At 49.0% G+C, this 25337-nt stretch overlaps 1 protein-coding gene across 7 annotated transcripts in view; it reads right to left on the bottom strand.

The window, feature by feature from the left end:
• PSD2 (pleckstrin and Sec7 domain containing 2) overlaps nt 1-25337 on the bottom strand; it is a 91939-nt gene that overhangs the window by 12417 nt on the left and 54185 nt on the right. For 5 of the 7 annotated variants that reach the window (XM_086758641.1, XM_086758635.1, XM_086758636.1 and 2 more), the window contains 7 exons: nt 21352-21432; nt 20683-20795; nt 16632-16692; nt 7408-7498; nt 6225-6268; nt 2734-2924; nt 1166-1236 (listed from right to left, as the gene is read on the bottom strand). In XM_086758641.1, the coding sequence (XP_086614767.1) occupies nt 1166-1236; nt 2734-2924; nt 6225-6268; nt 7408-7498; nt 16632-16692; nt 20683-20795; nt 21352-21432 (652 nt within the window). The remainder of the gene's footprint in view (nt 1-1165; nt 1237-2733; nt 2925-6224; nt 6269-7407; nt 7499-16631; nt 16693-20682; nt 20796-21351; nt 21433-25337) is intronic. The other 2 variants (XM_086758638.1, XM_086758640.1) reach the window with 2 other exon arrangements.

The following is a 25337-nucleotide window of genomic DNA, read 5'->3' as shown; positions in this document are numbered from 1 at the left end:
GGAGAGAGTGGCAAGGCTGTAAAAATACCACTTGGCTACGAGCAAACCATACTGTAAATTATGATCAGCTGCTGCCAGATTTCTGTTGGCTTTGTGACATGTGCCATAGGATCTGGCAAAACACGAGGATCATTGAGGTGTGCTACAAGCTCTGAGTCATAATTCCGTGCTGCCCTGAGGATCTTTCTGCCTTTCTTGTATAATCCAAAGTTTGTTTACTCTCATTGCTTTGGAGATAATGCCGCAGTATATCGGAACATCTACCCACAGGGAGAGCTGTCCCAGCAAGGTGAGTTCAGCAGGTTACTGCACAGCATGTGCTGCTAATGTAGTTCAGACCTAGTTCAGTGGGTTATGCTGCTGCATGATGAGTAGGTATTTAGCATCCCTGGCTGGCTCACACTGACTTTCAAGTAAGCCCCTATCCAGGCCTCTTGGATTTTCCCATGGAAAAGACTATCCATGGAAATCTTTCTAGCTTCCAAGTGTCTCAAAATACCGAGATCTGAACGCTATAGCATGCAGGGAAACACTTCCATCATGACTTTTCCTCCCATGAGGACCTAGGATTTATACTTCTGTTGACTAGAGGTGGCTACAGAACTGAGAAGCTGGAGAAAAATCTGCAGAACATAGATAAGGAGAGGCAGAAAGTATTGCTTGGCAACCCATGGAAGGACTCAGCTCAGCAAGGTCCTGAAGGAGACGAAAAATTTTAAGCATGGTCTATACCAGATTCAGTTCATAATCCGGTTTATGCTAGCATATGCTAGGATAAGACTTGTAGGATGCTCTGCTCCTTCAGCTTCCTATTGCATGCCTCATCAATATTGTATTTCACCTGTTCAATATCATCTCTTCATTCATCCTCCCCAACAGCTCCTTCTTGCTGGGCTGCTTCTACAGAAATCTTGCCCCAGTGTTCCCTCTTTCATACTTCCTCCTGTATGGCCCTTTCTGGAGGCTGTGAACGGTGCTCTGAGCAATGAAGATGAAGTTATACTCCAGTTCTGTAATCTGGTCTCTGGAGGAGCTCTGTAGATGGCTGTGCATGCTTTAAGGCATGGATTCATCTCTGCTTATATCTATGGGTCTCCTGCTTAGGATAGCGTGACTACTTTGGAGACAGCATGAAACAACAAATATGATAGTCCACCACAGTTACCTTTTGTAAATAAAGGATGGTCCCTTTAAGTACAGCATAAAATTTCTTCCAACCTCTTCTTCCTCTGGGAGCTAAAAAAAGGAAGAACATTTAATTATACGTGAATGTTTCTGCCAGTGCTGCTTGACCTTCACATTTCTGGCAAAACCAGCCCTTGCCCTGACACATTACAGGCATGCACTGATGCCCATAGAATCACAGAATGGTTTGGGTTGGAAGGGACCTTTAAATGCCACACAGTGCAACCCCCCTGCCAGGAGCAGGGACATCTCCAACCGGATCAGGTTGCTCAGGGCCCTGACCAACCTGGCCTGGAACGTTTCCAGGGATGGGGCATCCACTGCCTCTCTGGGCAACCTGGGCCAGTGCTCCACCACCCTCAGTGTAAAAAATTTCTTCCTTATTCTAATTTAAATCTACCTTCTTTTTGTTTAAAACTGTTACCCCTTGTCCTATCACAAAAGGCCCTGGTAAGAACTTCATCCCTGTCTTTCTTATAAGCTCCCTTTAAGTATTTAAAGTCTGCAATACCTCATACACCTCCAAGCTACTGCTTATGCGTGTTTGAGAGACATGGGCTGGGACATGTAGCCTCCCAGCAGGAACACAAGCAGGTCAAAACCAGAGATGAGCTGGTATACGAGTACCAGTGGACACATGCAGGAAGTCTCTGCTCTTCCAAACCCAGATTCATGTTCCTTGGACTAAATGCTTGAGGAGCAGAAACATTTCCTGAGCTCCTCTGCTTCAGATGAGTTAGGCAGACATACACTGGATAAGGCAGCTTCTGTTCTACTGAGGAGGGAGCATTGCTACCAGCTGTCTTGATGGATCTGGGGACAGAGAGTTTGCTGAAGGTGGAGAGGGGATCCATCTACATCACCACAACAGAGCTGATCCTCAAGGCATGGGATGTTAAGAAAGTGCTGGAAGAAAAGCAGACCTTTGGTGGTAATTTCTACTCAAGACTTTTAATTGGCTGCAGTGACTGGGCCAATCATATAAATTAGCAAAACAGATTGTCCAAGCTTTCATTAATCTCTGCTTATTAACAGTTCCCAAATATATTTCTCTTTATCTTTCCGGTAATCTCATATGCTGAGAGCAGAGCTATGAGGCATCCTGTTGCCCAGTCAGCACTTACCGGCTGTTTTCAGTGCATGGCAGAATATGGACAGGAACAAAATTTTGAAGACTGGACTGTCCCTGCGGTCAGGGCTGGGGTGGACAACTGCTGTGGAACCAGCCTCACCCCATTGCTGAGTGTGGGACTCAAGGTCATGCTTGTGAACAGGACGCGAGAACAGGCCTATTTGTGTGGGACAGGCACTGTTAGGTTCCTTGGCAGTGAGAAGGGAAGACTGAGGCCTCCTGGAAACATTCATGTCTACAAATACATCTAAACACCCTCCTTTCCCTCTTCCCTGGCACTGTTGGATCTGGGGCTCTCTCTTGCATTCCCTGGGGTGCGGTGAGGAAATGCCTTCAGCAGGAGAGCCAGGGAGAAGGCTAGGGCAAGGCTCTGGTACTGCCTGGGACACATCTGCTCCTGTCCCGTTAACACTTACTTCTCTTCCCATCCATGTCTGCGTGAGTTTTGCGCGTGAGGACACCGTGCTTGTAGGTGACTGCGTTCAGTGCTTGGGGGATGTCCAGGAAGGGGTTGCTGCTGTCAACAATCCTTGTCACTTTCTTCGCACTGGCTCCGAATTTGTCATCTACCAGCTCCGACAGTGATTTCCTCAACTCGTCCTCATCACTTGGAAACAAAGTCAGAGAAAAGATTGAGTGGAGGACACATGGGTTGGATCACAGTGTGCCCTACCTACTTTGGGTTTAAAGAGAGTTATTTATTACAAGACTAGTTATAGAAAGAAAAGTAAAGGAGATGCAGGGACCGTAACATGCAGAGTGTGCCAATGGTGGTGATCAGGACATAGCTGGGAGGAGGGTGGGTGGCAGGTAAATGTCCCAGTGGTGCCGCTGTGAGGTTACTCAAAACAGGTAGGGGAATGGGTGCTTGTCTGACCACGAGGAAACTGCAGACACACCATTGCTGAGAGCTATGAGCCTTTCACAGGGAGAGTCTCCAATTCCGTGCCCTGAAAACAGACCCTAAGGAGGTCTTTTACCATGTTATCACCAGCATGTCTCAGCCTCTGAGAGGCAGCCCCTGGAACCTCCTAGATACTGAATGAGCTTAAGGAAAATCCTCTGCATCCCTGAGGAACAAAAGCTTTGCAGACATTAGGGAGATGGGCCACTTGATTAAAAAAAAACACAAACCCCGGAATAGGTTATTTGTCAGCTCTCTATTTGTATCCTCAGCGTGGGCCAGCAGAGAGCAGAGAATGCTGGTCATTTCCATAAAAACTGCTTCTCCTCACAGATCTCCAGGTCCTGGACCCTAGACAGCAAGGGCTGAGCAGCCTAGGGAAATGTCCACGACTTCACCAAGCCTCTCTCTTCCTGTTTGGTGTAAAACCTACTCTGACACATAGAAACTAGAACTTGTATGGGAAAAGCTGTTCTCTCAGTGTCCCTGGGACAATAAGGAGGGAGAGCAAACAGGGAATTTCTGCTCTGTGTGATACAGGTCAATGTCTAAATGGTATGAGTGATCACCCCAGGCTGCAGATTAGATTGGGACCAAACCTCAGCTGAGGAGTGACCTGGGATGAATGCACTAGCTGTGATGCAAGCAGTAAAATGCAACACTTGCCCACCTGCAGCAAGTAGATGGACAAAGAAGGAAGAAAAGGGTGATTTTTCAGCCCTCAGCACCCGTAGGAGTCCTGGGGCTTAGGCAGAGCCCAGGGACCAAGCCTGGGTGGGGACTTAGCGGGGCTCAGTTCTCTGAGCTGCACCTGAGGGACCCCTCTGGGCTCCTGCTTGCTGCTGGGCTGCTGGCTGTGTACCTGCCTGTCCGGATGGGCTTTGTGAGCAAGGACATTTCACTCCCTGGGACGGACAAGGACGGAGGGCAGAGGCAAGCAGGGAGAAGAGGCTCTAGCCTGTGCAAAGTTATGACTCAGTGCCACATCTCTGAAAGAAAAAGAGGTACCCCTTGTCAGGGAGCATCTGTCCTGTGGCAGAGGAGCTGAGACGTCTCTCGTGTTGCAGCCTGTCTGCAGCCAAGCAGGGCACCCTGCAGCAAGGCAGGTCCCAGACTGGCGTGGGGTGAATGAGGGGGTGCAAGGATACAAGCGGAGCGGGTGGAGGAGGGCAGGAAGGAGGCTAGGGTGGAACTGCACCTCTGCAGTGGGACCCCAGGGGCCTGACATCCCTTGGATGTGCCTGAGCTGGGGAGCGTGTGCTGGCTGGCGTTGTGTAACCACTGCCTGCATCCAGTGAGCAGATGCACTTCTGCTGAACTCCTCTTACATAAAATGTCCCATCGGCACCGTCTGCGGAGCTACAGAGCTCCCTCTCGTGACTACGTCCACCCGCCAACCTGGCCTCCGCTGCAGAGCTGGCACTGCTGCTTTCTGCTCGTGCAGATGCCACGCAAGGTTATTTTTAAAGGGAAATCGATGATGCTATGTGACCTGCTACGAAACCACCCCCCTTCCAGGGCCACTCGCTGGCTGTGTCCCTTCCAAAGGAGACACCAGCCCACAGCAAGCACTGCAGCTATCAGGGCACAGCGGGCCCTGATAGGCGAGGGAGGTGGCATCAAACCATGTCCAGATACTTTTCTAGCCAGGATAATATGGGGAGGACAGCAGGCGATGGAGTTAATGGCCCAGAAGGTCCTGCTCAGTCTGGTGACAAGACCCTCTGGAGACAAAAGAGGTCTGAGGGAGAGGTTTGGAGAGGTTCAGAGAGGAGAGGTTCGGAGAGGTTCGGAGAGGTTCGGAGAGGTTCGGAGAGGTTCGGAGAGGTTCGGAGAGGAGAGGAGAGGAGAGGAGAGGAGAGGAGAGGAGAGGAGAGGAGAGGAGAGGAGAGGAGAGGAGAGGAGAGGAGAGGAGCGGAGCCTCACTAAATGCAGCCCCCAGTACTGCACTGGGATGGAGTGGTCCTGTGGAAGGGTCAGCCAGGACTGACTGGCTGGGGAGCCGCTCTGCAGAAAAGGCCCTGGGTCTCCTGGTGAACAGCAAGATGAACAGGAGCCAGACAGTGTGTCCTGGCAGAAATGGAGGTCAAGAGCATTTTTGTTGTGCAACAGTGCACAGTGAAGAGGTTAAGAAAAGTGATCATCCTCTTCCACTCGGCACTCATTGCATCTTATTCTGATACAGCACACAGTATTGGGTCCCAATACAGGAAAAGGCATCAACAAAGTGAAGAGAGTTTAGCAAAGGCCACCAAGATGGCTGGGGGCTGGAGCACTTGCAATGTAAGAAGCGAATGAAGGAACTGGATTTGTTCAACCTAGAGAAGAGATGGCTCTGAGGGACCTCATGGCAGCCTTCCAATATGTGTGAGAAGGTTATCAAGAGGACAAAGCCAAGCTCTTCACTATGGTGTATGGCAGGAGAGGACAAGAGACAGCAGGCATAAGTCAGAACAACAAAGGTTTCAAACAGATTAGAAAAAAACGTCACTCAGAATAAGTAAGCACTGGATCCACAGAAGCCCTGAGCATCTTGGTCTGAATTCAATGCTGACAATACTTTGAGGAGGAAGCTGGACTGGAGATCTCGCAAGGTCCCTTCTCACTTGAGCAATTCTCTGATACTATCTCCAGAAGGAACTATGTTGGAGAGATGGAAAGTCTCAGTGACCAAAATAACCCCAGATCTTGAGCTCCTTGTGTAAAGACCTCTGAAGCGCCTGGAGAGGGACCAGCATTTTATAGGTGTAATAGTAAACAAAGAGGGCATTCCCTTCCTTTAGAACATGCCTGTGGACCCTGTGTCCACAAACTGCCACCAACTTCCCCACCTTATTTTGCGTCTCAGCCATAAACAAACCCCCCTTGCCTACAGGAGGGACTTCAGTGCTTAAGGGCTTGGCAGGAAACTTTCTGGGAGTTTCTGGGGCTAAAAACATGATTCAAGACCTGTCAGCTACTTTGAAAGACATGTTATCTCTCAAATGCTTGACATATACTTACATGGCCCATTCCAGCTTCTCGTTCTTGATGGAGTTATATAGTGTCTGAAACAAGAACATGGTATTAGCTGTGTCTCTTGTGGAAGACATGTCTGGGTTGTGGAGATCATCTCCTCCACATCCTTTCTGTGCTCTTGGAGAGATACCTTCCCTTCTGAACTGTCCTAGAGAAGTATTCACCAGTGAGCAGGACAACTACTGTCCTGATAGACCCTTTTTTGTCTATGTGCCACGCAAGGTATTGGACCGGACATGTCAGCAGCAAAGGGGTCTGGCAGCCAGCCTTGCTCAGAAGACTATATGTGACATTTTTTACTAATTCTTGCTGTGCCTAGTCCTGGGTAAATCCTGGCCTACACAAAGATGGTAGAACTCTCTGGGATATGCCAAGACACCTGCAGTGTCTTGACTAGGGGAAAGGGACAATGCAGGCTTGGATGCTGACCTGAGAAGCAGGGGAGGGATGAATGACCGTGGGGATCAGCTTTTCCAGTTCCTTCTGTGCAAAATTCCAGTGGCTTCCCTGGGGCACTGGGAAAGAGCAGGAATGGGCTAGGAAAGCAGAATGTGAAGGTGATCCTGATCATATTTAGAGGTGGGGTAGGCTGAGGTCTGCTGGGAGGCAGGGGGAGTGTTGTCTAAAGTTCCTGTGATGCCCCTGATGTGGTGCTGGTCCTCCATCCATACAGCAAAATCCAAATCAGGTTGCTGGACCTACGGCAGGTGCAGACAACGGTGGTGGTGTTAAACCACATGGAAGGAGAAACACCGCACTCACTTTGGGGTGTTTAACCAATCTCCTATGGTAATGAACTAGCTGTATTGGAGCACTATATCTAGTTACATGGACGTGAAGGCAGAGAAAAGTATCGGTGCTAGATGGTCATGTTTTGGGGGGCAGTTATCGTGTTCTGTGCATTGTCTGGTGCATCACAGAGCTACCATGGGAGAGAGGGACACCCAGTACGCTCTGAGGGCAGATATGCCACAAATCTGGATAAAACACCACCAGGGAACAGCTTGGCACACTGCAAGTTGGCAGAAGCTATCCACGTGGGTTACAATTCTAATGAAACAATTGTGCACTAGAAAATGCCGATTCAAGGGCTCAGAGTGTCCCAGCAGGACTAGGTGACACTACAATAATAATGACAGTATTCCACTGTCTATTTATATCACATTACCTTCAGCAAATCCTTTGCAAAGTCCTTCCCGTCGTTCAGCCCATCCAGGTTTGCTATGAACTGTTGACACGACATCTTTTTGCCAATATTCTGTAAGGCAAAGGAGCAGCTCATTAAACTTCTGGAGAGTTTTGACTTTAATCAATGTCTTTTAAAGAACAATTTTACATGTAGTGGTGAAGCCTGGGTTTTCCCCAAGAGCTCAAAGCTGGAAGCAGATCTTTTGCTCTGATTTCTTATTGTGCGTTTTGCTTTATGTGCTTATACCAGCATCCAAACTTTTCAAATGACCTTTTTTTTTTTAAAGGTGGAGATAAAACACCTGAAAATAACCTCTCCAGGTCTTGCTCCAAACTTCCCAAGTGATCTCATCTCTGGTCTCTAGGTTGGTCCTGGTGCAGGGTCTGTGCTTCAAAACTCAGGATAAGCGATAAGTGATAACTTTTTTGCCTCAGTCTTCACCGACAAGAGCTCTTGTCCCACCACCCAAGCTGTAGAAGGTGCAAGCATGGACTGCGAGGATGAAGAACCGCCCATTGTACTCGAAGAGCAGGTTCGGGATCATCTGAGGAACTTAGAGGTGCACAAGTCCATGGGACCTGATGAGATCCATCCGCGGGTCCTGAGGGAACTGGCGGATGAAGTTGCCAAGCCACTGGCTATCGTATTTGAGAAGACGTGGCGGTCTGGTGAGATCCCCGATGACTGGAAGAGAGGGAACATAACCCCAATTTTTAAAAAGGGGAATAAGGAAGACCCAGGTAACTCCAGGCCGGTCAGCCTCACCTCTGTGCCTGGCAAGGTGATGGAGCAGATTCTCCTGGAAACCATGCTAAGGCACATGGAGAGCAAGGAGGTGATTGGCGACAGCCAACATGGCTTCACCAAGGGCAGATCATGCCTGACCAATTTGATGGCCTTCTATGACAGGGTGACAGCATCGGCGGACAAAGGACGAGCAACGGATGTCATCTACCTGGACTTGTGCAAAGCTTTTGACACTGTCCCGCACGACATCCTTCTCTCTAAACTAGAGAGACATGGGTTTGATGGACGGACCACTCGGTGGATAAGGAGCTGGCTGGATGGCCGCACTCAGAGAGTGGTGGTTAATGGCTCAATGTCCATGTGGAGACCGGTCACGAGTGGCGTCCCTCAGGGGTCCGTATTGGGCCCGGCCCTGTTCAACATCTTTGTCGGGGACATGGACAGTGGGATAGAGTGCATCCTCAGCAAGTTCGCCAATGACACCAAGTTGTGTGGTGCCGTTGACACGCTGGAAGGGAGGGATGCCATCCAGAGGCACCTTGACAGGCTGGAGAGGTGGGCCTGTGCCAACCTCATGAAGTTCAACCAGGCCAAGTGCAAGGTCCTGCACCTGGGTCATGGCAATCCCAGGCACAAATACAGGCTGGGCAGAGAATGGATTGAGAGCAGCCCTGAGGAGAAGGACTTGGGAGTGCTGGTGGATGAGAAGCTCAACATGAGCTGGCAACGTGCCCTTGTGGCCCAGAAGGCCAACTGCATCCTGGGCTGCATCAAGAGAAGCGTGGCCAGCAGGTCGAGGGAGGGGATTCTGCCCCTCTACTCTGCCCTGGTGAGACCCCACCTGCAGCACTGTGTCCAGTTCTGGAGCCCCCAACACAAGAAGGACATGGACCAGTTGGAGAAGGTCCAGAGGAGGGCCACGAAGATGATAAAAGGGCTGGAGCAGCTCTCTTATGAGGACAGGCTGAGAGAGTTGGGGCTGTTCAGCCTGGGGAAGAGAAGGCTCCAGGGAGACCTGATAGCAGTCTTCCAGTACCTCAAGGGGGCCTACAAGAAAGATGGGGAGAGGCTGTTCAGTAGGGCCTGTTGCAATAGGACAAGGAGTAATGGTTTTAAAATAGTGGGGGGTAGATTTAGATTGGATATTAGGAAAAAATTTTTCACAATGAGAGTTATAGAACACTGGAACAGGTTGCCCAGAAAGGTGGTGGAGGCCCCATCCCTGGAAACGTTCAAGGCCATGCTGGATGAAGCTCTGAGCAACCTGATCTAGTCGGGGATGTCCCTGCTCCTTGCAGGGGGGTTGGACTAGATGACCTTTGAAGGTCCCTTCCAACCCTAACCGTTCTATGATTCTATGATTCTATGATTCTAAGTGCTCAGACTGCCTTGAAATTGCAACATGTGGATGGATCTCCAAGCCATGTGTGAAATTGTGTGAGCATACAGTGTCAGCACCTGAAGACCGCCAGCATTGGGCGATGAGTTCTCCTTCATGGAAACTGTTATTTTTGGTTGCCATTACAAAGAGAGATGATCCAGCTACGGGTACTGCATGAACTTGAGTGCTGTGGCCTGTGAGCGCACTTCACGTACATTGGGAGAATCTCACAACCTGGAACACACTCAGCACCAAAGAATGCTAAGACTATTTGGTGCTGTGGAATCTATCTTCCCAAAACCTTCACCCCTCACTGAAGCCAGGTGAGTCACTTTCTCAGCCTGCAAGGGTTGAGGAGCTGGAGGCAGGCAGCTTTTTTCCAAGGCTCTTCCTGCAATTCTCCCTCTCCAAAGGACTGGAGCAGAGGTGTGGAGGAGTCAGTGGGAATTGCAGGGTTCAGAAAAAGGAGTCTGATACCAAAAAAAGAAAGACAGGCATCTCCAATGCCATGTCATATTGCAGCCTTCACACCCTGGAGTAAGTCCCCAGACAGATGCCCATGGTGATATCACATGGAGTGGACAAAGGAGTTAGTGATAGGAGAGCATGAGCTAACACCAATGGTCCTAAGGATCCCAACAGCATCCTGACGCTGGGTGGGCTTTGCAGCAAGGTATCGACAGGGTGGCCATCTAGGAGGACTTGGGAGGACAGCCAAGAAGAGTGGAGCCAGGACCCTCCTTAAGGATTCAGTGAGAAAGAAGGGCCTCATGGGTGACTGGGAGGGGATGAAGCTGCAGCAGATGAGATAGGACATGCCCTGCATGTCAAGGTATGTCCTCTGTGCAAGAAAATAACCTCTTGAAAGAGACTGGCACCAGAAGCTGCTGCCCACAAACATGCACAACAGATGACCTGGAGGCTTCTCCTCAAGTGAAAGCACCAGAAAAGAGAAAAGAGCGAGGCCTTGGGATTAGCCCCATAGTTGACATCTGTGGATGCAGACAGACTCTTTGGCTATGCAGGGAGCCAGTGAGCCTTTGAGCAGCTCTGATACTCTTAATTATGCCTCCTGTTCCAGATGAGCTAGCATCCTTGAGAGATCAGGGAAAAGAGGTGTAAAGCAGTGTTATAAATCTGCAGTGCCTGGGGACACATGGTGCGGTGCGAGCCCCAGCCATCTTTGCTTTCTCACAGGGGAGCCCACGGCTGATGCCCGTAACTGGACCCCATAGCTTGAGGCTGCTGCCAGCTGGTGCTCAGTGGGTGCCCTACCTACAGAAGAGCTGTAGGGAAACCTGCAGAGATGCTAGGTTTTTTTCAGCAGAGGGAAGGGAGGTTTGTGTACTTGCTGGCCTGTGACTCACAGGAAAAAAAAAGCCAGCAGCATGATTGTGTGTGGATGGAGAAAAGAAGGAGGGTGAGAAAGTACATTAAAAAATGCAGTAATGCACCTCCATGGAGGAGTTTGGAGGTGAGGGAGGTACATTTTCTGAGACCTTGAGACACCGAATTACTTTGCACGGAGAGAGGATGACTACTTCTACCCCTGCCCTGAGGCAGGAAAACAGACTGCACAGCGCAGATCCTTTTGCCTGCAGAGCTCTTGTTGCAGTGATCCAGCAAGGAATGCAGGGGCCAACACATTTCAGGAAGTGAGTGGTACAGAGAGAGAAAGTGGCACAAGTTATCAGCCTCACAGGCCCTTCATGGGGTTTCTCGCATATTGTGTCCAGGACATATATTAATCCCAGAGGACAGCTTCTCTTTTATTCTGTGATCTGTCTCTTTCTCTTGCAGAAGGAGATCTCTGAGCCCAAACTGAGACAGCAGCCACCCTGTGGAAAAGCAACTAATTGTTGAGCAGTTGAGAAGGATGAAAATATACCCTTTCTATGACAACCAGAAGAGGTGATGAGAAAGCTCCAGCAAGGATGCTAATACTGTGAATCAGCTTGCTGGACAAGGTTGTTGAAGCACTGCAGAGTCAGGGGCAGGATTCAGGCTGGCTGTCAGTAGGACTGGGCACAAGATGCTGGGGTGGCTCAGATGCAATACAACCTCAAGTCAACAGCATCTTAACACTTCAGCTTGCTGCTTTGAGAAATGGGCAGGAGCCAGACACTTAGATCCAAAGCCCTGAAAGTGCCTCCAAATCAACAGCTGAATAGAGAAAACAAAACACCACTCCAGGACAAGGACTTTACAGCTTCACTTAATCAACACTTGTAAAGAAAGAGTTCTGTGATCACAAGTGGCTCATTATCAACAGCACCAGCTCCAGGGACTGCCTGAGCTTTTGCACACTGCAAGAGTGTTTAGCAAGTGTGGGGAATCCCAGGAACAGCTCTGGAAAGGGCCACTATGAGGGCACAGTGGGGTGCCTTCTTACACAGTAGACCATTTTGCTGATTCAACAAGATCATCACGTGGACATTGTCTTCAGGGGAATGTATCTGCACACCTCAAAGCTCAGTGTGCAGATGCTCTATGTCCCCTGCTGAACTGGGACCTCTGGGTAGGAAGATGTATCTTCATTTCTGGCTAGGAACACAGATGAGGGCATTTTGCACTTTTTGTGGTGTATCAATCACTTACCAGCAATAGAACTAGCCACCAAGGATGCTTCACAGCCACATGTGGCTACTATTCATGATACATTCCCCCTGGCAGAAAAGAACTTCATCCCAGCTTTGCTTGCTCCAGGTCATGCAGCACAGCATGAGAAATCACTAGCAGACAATCAGCCAGCACCATGGTGTGCTTGGATGGAGAGCAAGTGAGCGAACAGTGGATTAAATAGATGAGAAGGAATGGTATTTGAATGAATGGGTAGAGACAGTATGGGAATGGGTGGACAGAGGTGGATGAGTGCAGATAGTGTATGACAATGGAGAAAGGGACAGACAAGGAACATGATGGTGGTTAGAGCACATAAGAATAAATTAGGAAGGATGAGATTGATCAGACAGGGCTGATCCTGCCATCTCATTGTTACAAGCCAGTGTAACTCCCCTGTTCACAGTTGGGTTCTTGCCTCCTCTGGGCCTCAGCCATTTTCTGCTGAGCTGACTCACCCAAGATGATTGCAGACCATTTCCTGAAGTGTCCAGGATGGCTCTACCCACCTCCAGAAGACCGTGGGCTGTAGCCTGGTATTCCTTGGCTGTTGCCAAGTCCCAGCACTAGGAGGCTGGGCAGGTGAGCATGGAGCTGGGCGCCCAGTAGCAAAAGCAGGTGCCGTGTGAAAGACCTAGGAGGAGATGCAGGTTTCTGGGGGCCCGAGGTCGTGAACGGTGACTGTCTAAGGTGCTCTCCCCAGCACTCCTTTTGTGAGGTGTTAACCCTCTTGAGCTTCTGGGCTGGAGGCCCTGGGCATAAACATCTGAGCTGCAAAGTGGTGAGTGGAGTAACTCTCCTGTGAGCTCCCCATCACAAGTGTCACGCCCCTAGCAGGCTCTGCTTTTACTCAGGCTCTCTTGACCTCTCCCAAATACTCATCTTCAGGGGAAAAACCCCAAACAACTACATTTATGCTTCGACATGAAGTGAGGGTCTTTGGTCTAACTGGACCAAGGGATCTGGTAGTAGATGTGTTCTAGGCTGCAGAAACAAGATCACCCTGCTGCAGGGAGCAAACTCACAAACTGGGTACCGATGACCCCACACAAAGCTGCTGTGGGCAGACTGGAGTCACTCTGCAGATTACACCAGCGGCCGCTCATATCTCAGAGCTCTTCAGCTCTCCAAGTGCTACTAACACAGCACCATCGCTAACACCAAACCATAAGCTTGGCTTAAGGAGAATATCATAGGGTTTAATAGTGACCATAGATTAATGGTGATGGACGTGTAGAGTGAGGAGCTGCCAGGGATCCCATTTTCAAGCTTTGTTCCATGGCCAAGAGAGCTGCTGATCTGATTTTTGAACAAAAGCTAAAGCTTGTAACATTACAATGTGACTCCAGAAGCTGGGCTTCACTAAAGTACCAAAATGCAACCATGAGTGCTGGTGATGCAGAGGTGTTGATTTGTCCTTCCATGGGCAGCAGTTCTGAACAAGCAGGGATAATGTTGACCATAGAAAAGGAGACATCCCAAAGCTTTGTCTTCAAGAGATGGAGGTGGAGGAGAGGAGTACTTACTTTGTCATAAGGTCTCCTGGAGCTCAAACAGCAACAGCAGAGCATGGTAGAAAGTTGCAACAACCTGAACTATATTACAAGGCTTGCATTGTTTGTGGGTGACTGCTGACTTTTAAGCGCTAACTCCACATAATTCTGTGAAAGTGGAGTGTCTCATTTTAAAGACAGTAAGTTTTCTGAACAGGGTCTGAGTGCACCTGTGGTAGAAAATCAACAGTACTAAGGCAAAAATACAGTGTAGTCAGGTGCAAATCTCATGTTTTAAAGCCAGTCTCATTCATCACTTTCAAGCCTGGACTCAGGATATGAGATGGTCGATGCTGGGATGGTGAACAAGCCCTTTATAGAGACACTGCTGTAGGGAACAGCCCCTTTACAGACATCTCGAACACCCTTTCCTAACCAAAGGAATTTCCTGCTCCATGGCAATGCACAGTAAAACACTGAAACACACACACACAATATTAAAAAAGGAAATAAAATAAAAAGTGATATGCAATATCACGATAGTATCTTTAACAAAAAGGAGATCAAGTCACACAATCCCAGGTATGCTGCAGTTTATGGAGGTTTCTTTACACAAGGAGAATTTCATGTGACGCATATGAGCTTCTAATGGGTTGCTAAGAAGTGAAGGACACTGCACAACCACTTAGGAATCCAGACAAACAAAAATCCTTCTTTTTTTTTTTTTTTTTAACACAGAAAAAACAAGTCAAATGCTAGTGCTTTAAAGCAAAACACTAGAATGACTGCACTTACCACCTGGTAAAGGGTTAAAGAGCAGAAAGAGAGGTTCCAGGAGCAGAAGAAAGAAAAAAAAAAGGAGGAGAAGGAGAACAAATTAATGTTACACATGCAGAAAAATAAAGAGAAGGTTTTTCAAAGAAAGCTCAGTCATTTCTACACCTGGTCAAAAGAAAGCTAGTTTTCATTACCAAGACAGCATGAGATCATGTCTTCTTACCAGGCCTCTTAGCCAGCATGTCAATGAAAAATAGAAATGGTAAGGTTTTGGAGGTTTAGGGTTTTTGAGGCCTTTTCAATAATTTCTATCTTCCCAGATACATATTTTTTTATTTGTTTTTAAATTCAAATCCTAGACCAAATAAGGTTATTTTAGAATGAAGTTGCATAGTTTGCCTTCTGCCACAATGCTGCTTTTGCTGTTGCAGGAAATGCTTTCATTAAAATATTTTCTTGGCTCCAACCATTTCAGCTGAAGGTTGAATGCTGCATGAGACCCTCCCAGAAGCTGGTCTCACTGCTATCTCAGAGATACTGCAGAGATACTTTGCCTAGACATGTTACTGGCAGCCATACGGGTGGGAATGGACCCAGTAGTCAACGTAATGCTGGTCATAGACTACCCGTTCCCCAAAGGATGAGGCCACAGCAGCTGTAGCCAACTTCGTGCAGGCCACAGCATACATCTGGTAAGGATGCTCTTGCAGAGACCACTCATTCCCTTCATTGACTGCTGTGTTCAAAACCTTGCCACTGTCATGAAGGCAGTATCTGTGGTGTAGTGATGGGGAGGGTCTCCCAGGTGGACTGTCAGGATGGCAGCGGTGAAGCTGGTGGCCTTCGCATCTTTGCTATCATGGGTGAAGAGCACTCATGTAATGTCCTCTTCCCACTCCCACAGAAAAAGGCACCTCTCAAAGGTGATTATAAACCAGTATGCAAAAAAAAATTTTAAAAAAGCGCTAGCATATGGCCTACTGTCCCCTCATTAACAGGCTAATGAAGAGAAAATCAGGGCAAGCCTCTGCAGATGTTCAGCAAATTGCTACCAGTTGGAGGCAGAAGAGGGCTCTGATAATACAGCTTGGAAATCATCAGGTTGTGGGGCAGAAAAAACGGCTAAAACTGGTGCAGGTTTCACTGCTGCCATAACAAGCCTTTGCCCCCATGTGCCCTCCATCCTCACACAAGCCCTTTGGAGGCTGTGGCTCCACGTCTGAGCTCTCAGGGGTGCTATGAAAGAAGGTACTTCAGTGACCTGAGACTTGAGGAGCTCCTCTACCCCTGGAGAGCGGGCACAGCCCCCTGAGGCTCACAGCCATGCTCTGTGCCTGCACCATAAGGCTGGAGAGTAGGGAGGAGATCTGGGTCAACGGTACCTACAGCCTTCTCCAGCACGGAGCAGAGTCCGTGCACTCTCCCACACGTATGCCATGGCAGGGCTCTCAAGGGTGCACTGTGTCCCAGTGCTGTCCCCTATGCCCAGTCCTATCTCCCCTCTGCTGTTATTTTTCCTCCCACTACACTCTCCTCTCTATGCACTGGGAACACTCTTGTTGACTTTTTAGGAACAAATCCAACCTATGCTGTCTGAAAGATCCTCTAAAAGGTGGTGAGAATCTTCTTAGAGCCTCTGCTGTTTTCCAGCCACACCTTTAGGCACTAAGCTCTGCTCACCCTGCTCCTTGTCCAGAGGCTGTCTGTTACGTCTTGAGGAAAAGGAGCAGCTGGGACTTACTTCATGTTTTGGGAAGGAAAGATCAGATCTACACATGTATGAAACCATTTATTCTCTTGCATCAGTTTCAGGGATGAGGGGACTCTCAGGTGTCTGCACTGCAAGAAATAGCAGCACAATTGGTGCTGCTGCTTGCTCTCTCTCCGTGAGAGCTCCTGCCACAGGGACAGCGCTGATGCATGCAACAGGTCCTGGGAAGAAAGCTGGATTGCCTGTGCCTGTGTGAGGTAACTGATGTCAGCAGATCTGCCTTTGGCTTGAGTGTGGAGTGACACTAAGAGGACTGTCCCCAGGTCTGGGCCTGGCACCAACAATTTTCCCATGAGCTGGTCAGAGTACTCTCTGCCAACTTCTCTCAATTTTCCAGCAACACATCCTGCATAAGGGGACAGACTTCTATACTGGGAAGGGAAAAAAAGGAAGAATGCATCTCCAGGTTCTACTTACATGGCCATGAAGGTCTGTGTTTAGCAGCATCAGGGCACAGGTGAGCGTATGAATCCCATCTGAAACACACAACAGTTAGATGGCTGTGATTACTCCCCTTCCCACACCGTTTTGGTGTTTGTTATCTTGACAGCCCACCTATTGCAAAACCAAGGCTACTTGCTACGTCTTGGAACCTTAAAGAACATCTGTTTCCTTCAGCTGCGTAAGATAGTTTAAAAAAAATATATATCCTCTTTTCCCTCAAACTTTACCTTTTCCTGAAACAATAACCAGAGAATTGGTGGTAAAGCAGTTTTGTCAATGACTTTCTAAAGACCAGACTTTCCGCTGAGACTTCCTCCATATCCATTTTGTGCCAGGGCCATTATACAACAGGGCAGAGACCCTGGTAAATTAGATAGTTTCCCCCTAGTTGATCACAGTCACCTGAAGGGTTTGTCCTGAGGTCTTTAGTCATCATTCCTGGGCAGCCTGTAAGCTTTGGAGCTGCTCAGCAAACACTATTACTACAAATAAGTGCAGCATTTTTGGCTCGCTGACTTAGTAAAACTCACATGAAGTTTTCCTTCCACTTGAGACAGCACAGCACCCTCTTCTGTACCAGGTAGTGGTGGTGGCTTGCTGTTATTCCAAAACCTTACTGTGTCATGAAGCTGCTCAAGGTCTAGAGAGTAGTTTCCATGCACCACCTCACAACAGGGATGCAAATGCACTCTGGCACATGAACTGGTCTTGCAAGGACCTCACAAAAGGGCTAGAGAGCACCAGGGAGGAGGCAGGGACAGAAATACTACAGCCTTGGTCTTTGGCCCTGCTCTTGGCATTACTTGGTGTGCTCACACAGGTGGGCTGCTCCACAGAGCAAGACAGATGTGATATGATGCTCCTGGCTTATTTCCCTCATGCATACTGCTCTGTGAATTGGTTCCACAGGGCCAGGCTGTGACTTACCCCCAGGCTTGGCCAGGGAAGTGGCACTAGTCCCTTCTTGTGGGGATAGATGGGCAGGCATGGAGAGCCCAGTGTGGCCCATCCCCATCCCGGTCAGACACTAAACAAAGGCATCATTTATGTGCAGTAGTCACAAGCCCTGAGAACCCCATGCTCGAGGCCTAGCTGTAAACACTGCCAGCTAAAGGCAACCAAATACACAAGCCCAGGGTGAAGGCAACTGAGCACATGAGCTTCTCCCTTTCCTGGAAGAACCACAGTCTCTGAGGAAGGGAAGGTTTCTCGTGGGAATATCACATATTTCCCTATGAGGGCTCACAGGCCCAGGGACATGGTGCAATGGACATCCCTCTTCGAGAGAGAATCACTTCCTAAGAAAGATACTTCCTTCACTTTCACAAAAAGCAGCTTTGGGCTTAGGACAATGTACCTCCCCTGTGTGTATTTTGGAGTCTCTGAGGGAGGTTCTGGGCTGACATCTTCACCTGGCTTTGCTGTATCACTTTGGTCAGGTAAATCATGTCCCACATGGCCCCAGGGTGGAGCTGATGTCCCAAAACCTGCTATTCTCTCTCTTGCTTGGCTCAGATGTATTTTTTTTTCCCTCTGCTCACATAGTGTCACAACACAACCATATAGTTCTTTCATGGCTTCATTAGTACAGGAAAGCAGTAATAACGTGTCCAAGACACCACTCTCTGGGAGAAAAACTAGCCATGCTACTCAGTGGTCAGCGAATCAGAGCTTCTGCCACCACCATTTGCAGCACCTCATCATGCAGACTGAAGTCACCCTTGGTGTTGCAACAGCCATGTCTTCCTCAGTGGAGGACTTAGTGCATCAGCATGCAGCAATGCCCCAAAATGTCTTAGAGGGCTGTAAGACCTTCCCAGCGGCCTGATCATCTGCAGACAAAACTACCTTGACTCTGTCATACCTCTATGTCAATAGACCATCACAGCTTTTCTTTAGAAATCTAGATAATACACAATGGCTCAAATTACATCTTCATGAAACATCCTTTGCAAGTTTAGGCTGAATGCAACAAGAAGGACCTGCTTCCTGATGACAGTGCTTTCTCAAATGTGCACACTTTTGCAGTATCTGCAAAAGATATGACCTGAAGGAGCCACTTTGCTTCTCTCCATTGCATCAACTCCAAGTAGTACTTGGATTACAGTTGTATTTTTCAAGCCCCATTCAATTCCAGTACCAAGTGCAGCTCTGCCCTTCTTGGGACTCATTTGGTCAGCAGAAAGTGGTCCTGCCCAGCCTGGTGAAATGTGCTGCCACTGTCACAGGCAATGCTGTGGCCCTGAATATTAATGAAAAAGTCATGACAGCAGCAGTAATGTGTTTCAGATCCAGTTTTCCTTACTCTTTAATGTTTTCACCCTGTCCCTGAATGTGTAACATTTCATTTTCAAAAGAGGTCCTACCAGCAGTAGTGGCATCTCCACTCAGGATCATGTGGTTATGGAAGAGTTTAACTTTCTGGCTTCCTTTGTGTTTGAGTTAGCAAGCACCTTCTCTCAGACTGTTCAGAACTGGGATCTAATGTCTCTTCTGAACAGCTGCTGTAGTGTGGCTCCATCAGCAGCTTTGTAACCCATGTTGTCACATGTCAAAGCTTGCCTTTTGTTTGACTAGTCACACCTCTCCAAAGGGTGTGGGATGGAATCAGAGGTCTGACCCTCCCTGTGCTCCAGCTCAGCCTCTGTTCAAGTTGGTGTGTGCATGGATCCACCCCACAGTGGATGTTAGACATCTGAGGACCAGAAGGAGAGAAAGGGTCCCAAGGCCCTTGTCTGTAGTAGTGGGAGGTGGATCCAATAGAATTGGGGGTCAGGGGGAAGCATCGAAGAGGGGTCAGGACTTGGCATTTGGGATATTTCAGCTGGGGACTGCTGCTGAAAATTCAGCCTGCAGCTTAATATCTACAGGTGGAGGACCCTTCCCAGGGAAGGTTGCCTTTGGATCAGCAGGGGAGAACACCACACAAACACAGGGAAATTAAATCTAAACCTATATTTTATTGAGATGCTCCTGATAAAAGTAGAGGTAATTCTGTTTTGAGAATAGCATGTGTCCAGTTAGCTTGGCAGAGGGACTAGAGGTTTCATGTGACACTAGGCACTGCCGCTCTTTGGGAAGCCTGCAAGATGGAGACAAGCAGGAGCTCTCAAGCACAACTGGCATACTGCACTCTGAAGCAGGTGGAGGAGGAATAACTGGCATTGCCATGGTGCTGGCTGAAAGCAGGTCAGCAGCCTGATTTCCACCCAAGGGGGCATTTCCAGATGCCTCTACGCAGGTGTGTAGAGGCATTCATGTAAGTGTGAACGTGGGCATACTGATGTCTGGATATGTGTGTGTGCACATATGTACTAGGAGTGACATTTCCCATTTTGAAATGTCAGAAGAAACTATATCTACTTAAAATAAACATAACGCAGAGTGGCTGAAAGTAGCTAGCAAAATCTGCAACTTGAGTGAGTCCAGAATTTTACCCAGCTGTGTTTTTTCCTTGCACTTGTAGATGCAAGGAACACAACTTCTGTGCGTGGCAAGCCAACAGCATTCCTCAATCTGCATGGAAACATCTTCTTCCACTCAATGGACAAGGTCTTGGGCTGAACTAGCACCAGTCACTCATTTGTCCAGTGCCAGCAACCACTTTGCAAGCCATGGCTGCAGTCATCTGCAGCTCCCGAGAACGACTCACCACCTCCTCTGGTGCTGGGCAGAGCATGGTCACTGATCCAGGCTACAGCTGAGGAGCTTGTCTTCAGCACAGCTCATGTGCACTTCAGAGGAGAAGGCTCCCTGGGAGCCCACACTCAGACTCTCAGATCCTGACCTGGCTCTCTTCGGGGAGGTGGGGGGGGGGGGTGTCTGTACAGCACCTAGACCCTCTCAGGGCAGGGATAATCAGTAGGGCAGGATCTCAGAGGAAGGGAGAAGCTGCAGCCTTGCTTGCCCAGTGGGTGCTGTTCAGGACTGGCTCTGGATGGCCAGTTTTATGCTCAGGCTCTGTGACACGCGTGCATTGTGAGTGTGCAACGGACACTAGAGCCAGGGAAAGAAAGCAGTACCTTCGGATGTGCTCTCTTCTGGGTTGCACTGGCAGTATCGCCGGGAGAAGTGAATCAGCACCCGCTCCCGCTCTTGCGTCTCTCCCATCAGTGGGAATGCTTTCAAGAATGTCCTGCAAAGAGGAAGTGATACTTAAAAGATGTCACCAATCAACCTTTGAGCAGCATCAGTGCTAAGGAGGGAAATGGAAAGGGGGTCCTCAGAGCAGCTAGGAAGGCCTTTGTCCTCCCCCCAGCCTCCGCAGCCCTGGGCCCCTGCAGGTGCAATGCAAAGGGTGTCTATGGAGCCAGATCTGAGATGTGCAGGGCAACATGCTGTCAGCTGAGATATGACCCACCTCTGGCTTGGTGGCACCAGGAGGGGTTGTCTCTCCTAAGGGATGAAGTTGCTCCCACTTGCCCTGATTTTGTGCAGGATGGAACTCCTGGGAAACCTGCTCTCCACCATGGGGAAGCAGGTTGTGAGCCCTCCTGTCAAAGCCCACTTTTGGTGGCATCACCTCGCGCCAAATGTGACACGAAAGCAAAGATTAAACGACAATCTGGATCTCCCCCCAGTCCCTGCTCCTATCGCTCCTATGGCGTCAGGAAGCCCAGAGGAGAAGCCCAGCGCGCTGCTCTGCTCTGTCCAGCCCAGGCCGTACGCGGGAGTGCTAGAGACCAGCTCACCTGAGTGCTTTGTCAAGGGTCAGGCCAGTGAAGTCAAAGAAGCTGAGATACTCCTCTGCTACCAACTTGCTAAATTCGTTACTGTAATTAAAGAGGGAGCAGTCAGCCCTTTCATCAGGGAAGAAGACACTGTGTACAAGAGGAACAGCAGACTGCTGCCTCCTGGCCAGCCCGAACTCCCAGCAAGACACTACAGACATGATCCCAGACCCAGGGGGACTTTGTCCTAGCTTGAAATGCTGCTGGAAGACCTCCAAAGGGTCTTAATGTGCCCATAGCCTAGCATTGCATTTGCCAGCCTGAGACATCTGAAAATGAGAGATGTGGGCCCCCAGTGTACCCCTCTGCTGTGCTGCTGGCCAGGCAGAGCCTCCTTCTCCCAAACCAGACCAGACACAAAGAGGAGGCCATAAGGATGTCCTATGCTCACCAGGCTCTCTCTTACCTAGTCCTCTTCCATTTCTGGATGTGTCCCCTCCTCCTACCACAATATTCCTGCTTTCCACTCCATGTGGCTCCCGTCCCACTCTCTCATCACAGCACCTTGCTCGCATGTCGAATGGATGCCCTTGGGAACTGGAGCAGGAGAGCTCAACCGAGCTTCTGGTCCTACTCATCTCTGAATGCTTCTCCAGAAAACATTCCCCTGCCACATTTTTTAAGGATTCTTGAATGCCTTTAAAGCCAGAACGGGTGCTTCTAAGTTCCTCTATCTGCACAGCTCAGGTAGCAGAAGTGCAAGAATAACCAGTGAATGCTGGCAAGCAGTGGGAGATGATCTCAGTACACTCAGTCTTTGCCGTATACGATTCTTTTTCCTTCTCCCCACCAAATGTAAAGCATATTGCTAAGCATTGCACATCCTGTTTCACTCCAGGACATGTTACAGGCGGAACTCATTGCTTTTCCTGCAGCACTGTTTCATCGTCTGCTGTGAGGTAGATGCTGTAAAGCCTCTGGCGTGGATGTTCAGAAGCATGACATACAGCAAGATCAGGAAGAGCACTGTGACAGCTCGGGAGGAGAGGTTCAGGCTGAGTTTTGAGAGGCAGGATACAAGTATTGGTGCTGGAGTTTGCACAGGAGACTGTTTCAAAGCAGTATGAAGCCAGAAGGCCCCACACTCATAAAACAATCTTATCATTTGGGATTGATAGCTCTGGGAAAGAACGTGTCCTCATGGCCCCCTGGGTTAGTCTGTCTGAAGCAGTGTACAATGACTGGCATGCAAATTCCTGCCAGCTTCCCAAGAAGACTTCTCCACTTGTCCTGGAACTTCACAGCAAAGTGATATGAGATGCAGAAGGTGATCACATTTGTGAAAGGAGATGTCACCACATCTTCACCCCTGTGCCAAAGAACGAGCAGAATCAAGCAAGCCCCAGGGCTCCCTTGCGATCCTCTTGGCTCTAAGTCTGCAGAAGACCCTGCTCACCACAGGGGGGTTGGACTAGATGACCTGTAAGGTCCCTTCCAACCCAAACCATTCTATGACTTTATGATTCTATAAGTCCTCATAGTCCGGCTGTGCCAGTGCTGGGAACTAGCCAGTTCTCTCCCTTCCACAGGTCAGGTCCCACCTCACACCTGCAGTTGTACTCTCTCAGAAGAAGAGATCTCACTCCTTATGTTTGGGCACCTATCTACCAGGTCCTCTGGGAGCCTGCTTGAGCACTCTGGTCACTGGGCACGCAGCAACAAATGCCATGTACTGCAGCACAGCAGCAATCAGGTGAGAACAGGGGAGAACGTTGTCTGACTCCCCCCACTTAACCTCAAACTAGATTTGAAGGACCAGCCTTGCCCAAGGCTCCCTAAAGCCAAAAGACTGGGCATGTCTAAAGCCCAGCACAGATCTTGAGTGGGCTAAATTGCTCTTGAGTTCTCTCTGTGGCCTACAGTAGGAGCAACATCCTGATTTACATTCCTAAGTAGATCTAGAGTCAGGCAGGATGAAGGTGGGTGGGAGCTCTCCTTGTCCTGGTTTTGGCTGGGATGATACTAATTTTCTTCCCAGTAGCTGCTGTGTTTTGGATTTAGTACAGGATTTGGTATGTGAAGAATGTTGATAATACACTGATGTTATTAGTTGTTGCTAAGAGATGGAGGACTTTTTCAGCTTCCCAGGTTTTACTAATGTGCAGGAGCAAGAAGCTGTGAGGGGTATAGCCAGAAGAGTTGACCCAAACTGGCCAAAGAAAGTATTCCATACCATGGACATCACGTTCAGCATGTAAGTGGGTGGTGGCCAGTGGGGAGCTCTCTTTCTCTCTCACTCGTTCTCTCTCTGCTCTGGATCATTCTGAGATAGCTTATTATCTATTTTATTATTATTATTATTATTATTATTATTATTATTATTATTATTATTATTATTATTATTATTATTATTATTATCTTCCTTTGCTGACATAGTAAATTGCTTTTATCTCAATCCACAAGTTTTCCTTTCTTTCCAATTCTCTCCCCCATCCTGCTGGTGAGAGGAGGGTGAGAGAGCAGCTGCATGGTATTTGGTTGCTAAGTGGGGTTAAACCATGACACCCTTCACCCTAATCTCCCATCAGGGTAGCCTGGGAAGGCAGGCAGGCTTTGCTGCCTGTCCTTCAGCTCACTGGACCTTGCTGAAGGCCAGGAGTCCATAGGGGATTTGGGACCCCCAGGACAAATGGTCTGAGCCAGCTGCTGTGGTGCCAACAGTCCCCAGCCTGGGTGTCCATCACATCTTCCCATGTACCTCACTTGGAAAAGCTCTGGGCAGAGACTGTCAGCTCTGCTGAGGGAACTGGGCGGTGTCACAGGACACCTGAAGGCAGCCAGCACGCAGGAAGCAGCAAACTCCTGTGTCTGGCCAGGGGCTTAGTGACATTGATGGGACCCTTCTTCCTGAGCTCCAGAGCCAGTCAGCATGCTGGGGACACATAGCTCCAACACCGGCCAGGGCAAGACCATGGCCTACACTAAGGTGAGCTTAGATGCTTGCTCTGGTTTCCTCATTCAAGAATTGGCCTTCTCTCCCTCTGTGCCAGTCTGAATCCCTCCTGCAGGAACAGGTGACACTTCCACCATGCAGCTCAGACATGAGAGAGACATCCCCACAAGAACAGTATGTCCAGGGGGACATGTCCGGCGTCCTCTGGCTGGTGGCCTTGCCACACAACCATGCTCTACAGAACTCTTCTCACCTTACACCCCAGCTTGACACTTCCTCCTTCTGCCTGGTTTGGGAAGGTCCAGGCACCAAGAGTGGTTACCGACCTATCTGGGTCACCAGCCACCCCAGGAGTGGCACGGGAACCCTGGCCTTTTCTCACAGTTTCCTTCCTGTGTGGCTGTGTGTGGACAGACATGTTGTTTTACAGCCTGGATCACACTGTCCTACAGAGAGATAAGGCTGTGTCGTTCAGGATCCTTTCTGTGCCACAGTCACCTGGGTAAAAAAAGATTGTCCATAAGAAGTTTGGCTAAGTAAAATTCACCTAATTTTCAGGGGAGGAAAACACACTGTGTGCCCATTCCATTCTGCCCGTGGGACTCTGACAAACCCCCAGTTCTCAGTGCACTGCGATGCTGAAACCGTGAAACTCTTCTGCCAGCTCTGTTGCTGCCTGTGTGGTTTTGTGAGCACAGTGCTCTCTTGGGAAACCCTGCAAGGAACCACCTGGCACTGCCATCTTCATGGTCTGGCAGCTGAGACTGTTCAACCTCCATCCAGCAAGAGATGTGCGGCAGTGGGTGGTGACAGAGCTGAGACAATGCCATAGAAAAATGCAGGAACAAGAATCTTCCATGGAGAGTTCAGTTGCCAAAACATACACTCTTCAGAGAGACAAAGATAATTTCTGGATTTGAGGTTAATTTCACAGAATTGTGAAACTGTCAGCTGGAAAGAAACTATTTGGAGATACCCAATCTCCATTTCCTTGCTCATCAAGCCTGTTCTACTTGTTTGACAATGATGAGTGGGTTTGGTTTTGGTTTATTTT

Source organism: Chlamydotis macqueenii, chromosome 14 (assembly GCF_036417535.1).
Source record: "Chlamydotis macqueenii isolate bChlMac1 chromosome 14, bChlMac1.mat, whole genome shotgun sequence".
NCBI lineage: Eukaryota > Metazoa > Chordata > Aves > Otidiformes > Otididae > Chlamydotis > Chlamydotis macqueenii.
The sequence above is the reverse complement of the archived record's forward strand: the minus strand, read 5'-3'. Positions and strand labels throughout refer to the sequence as shown.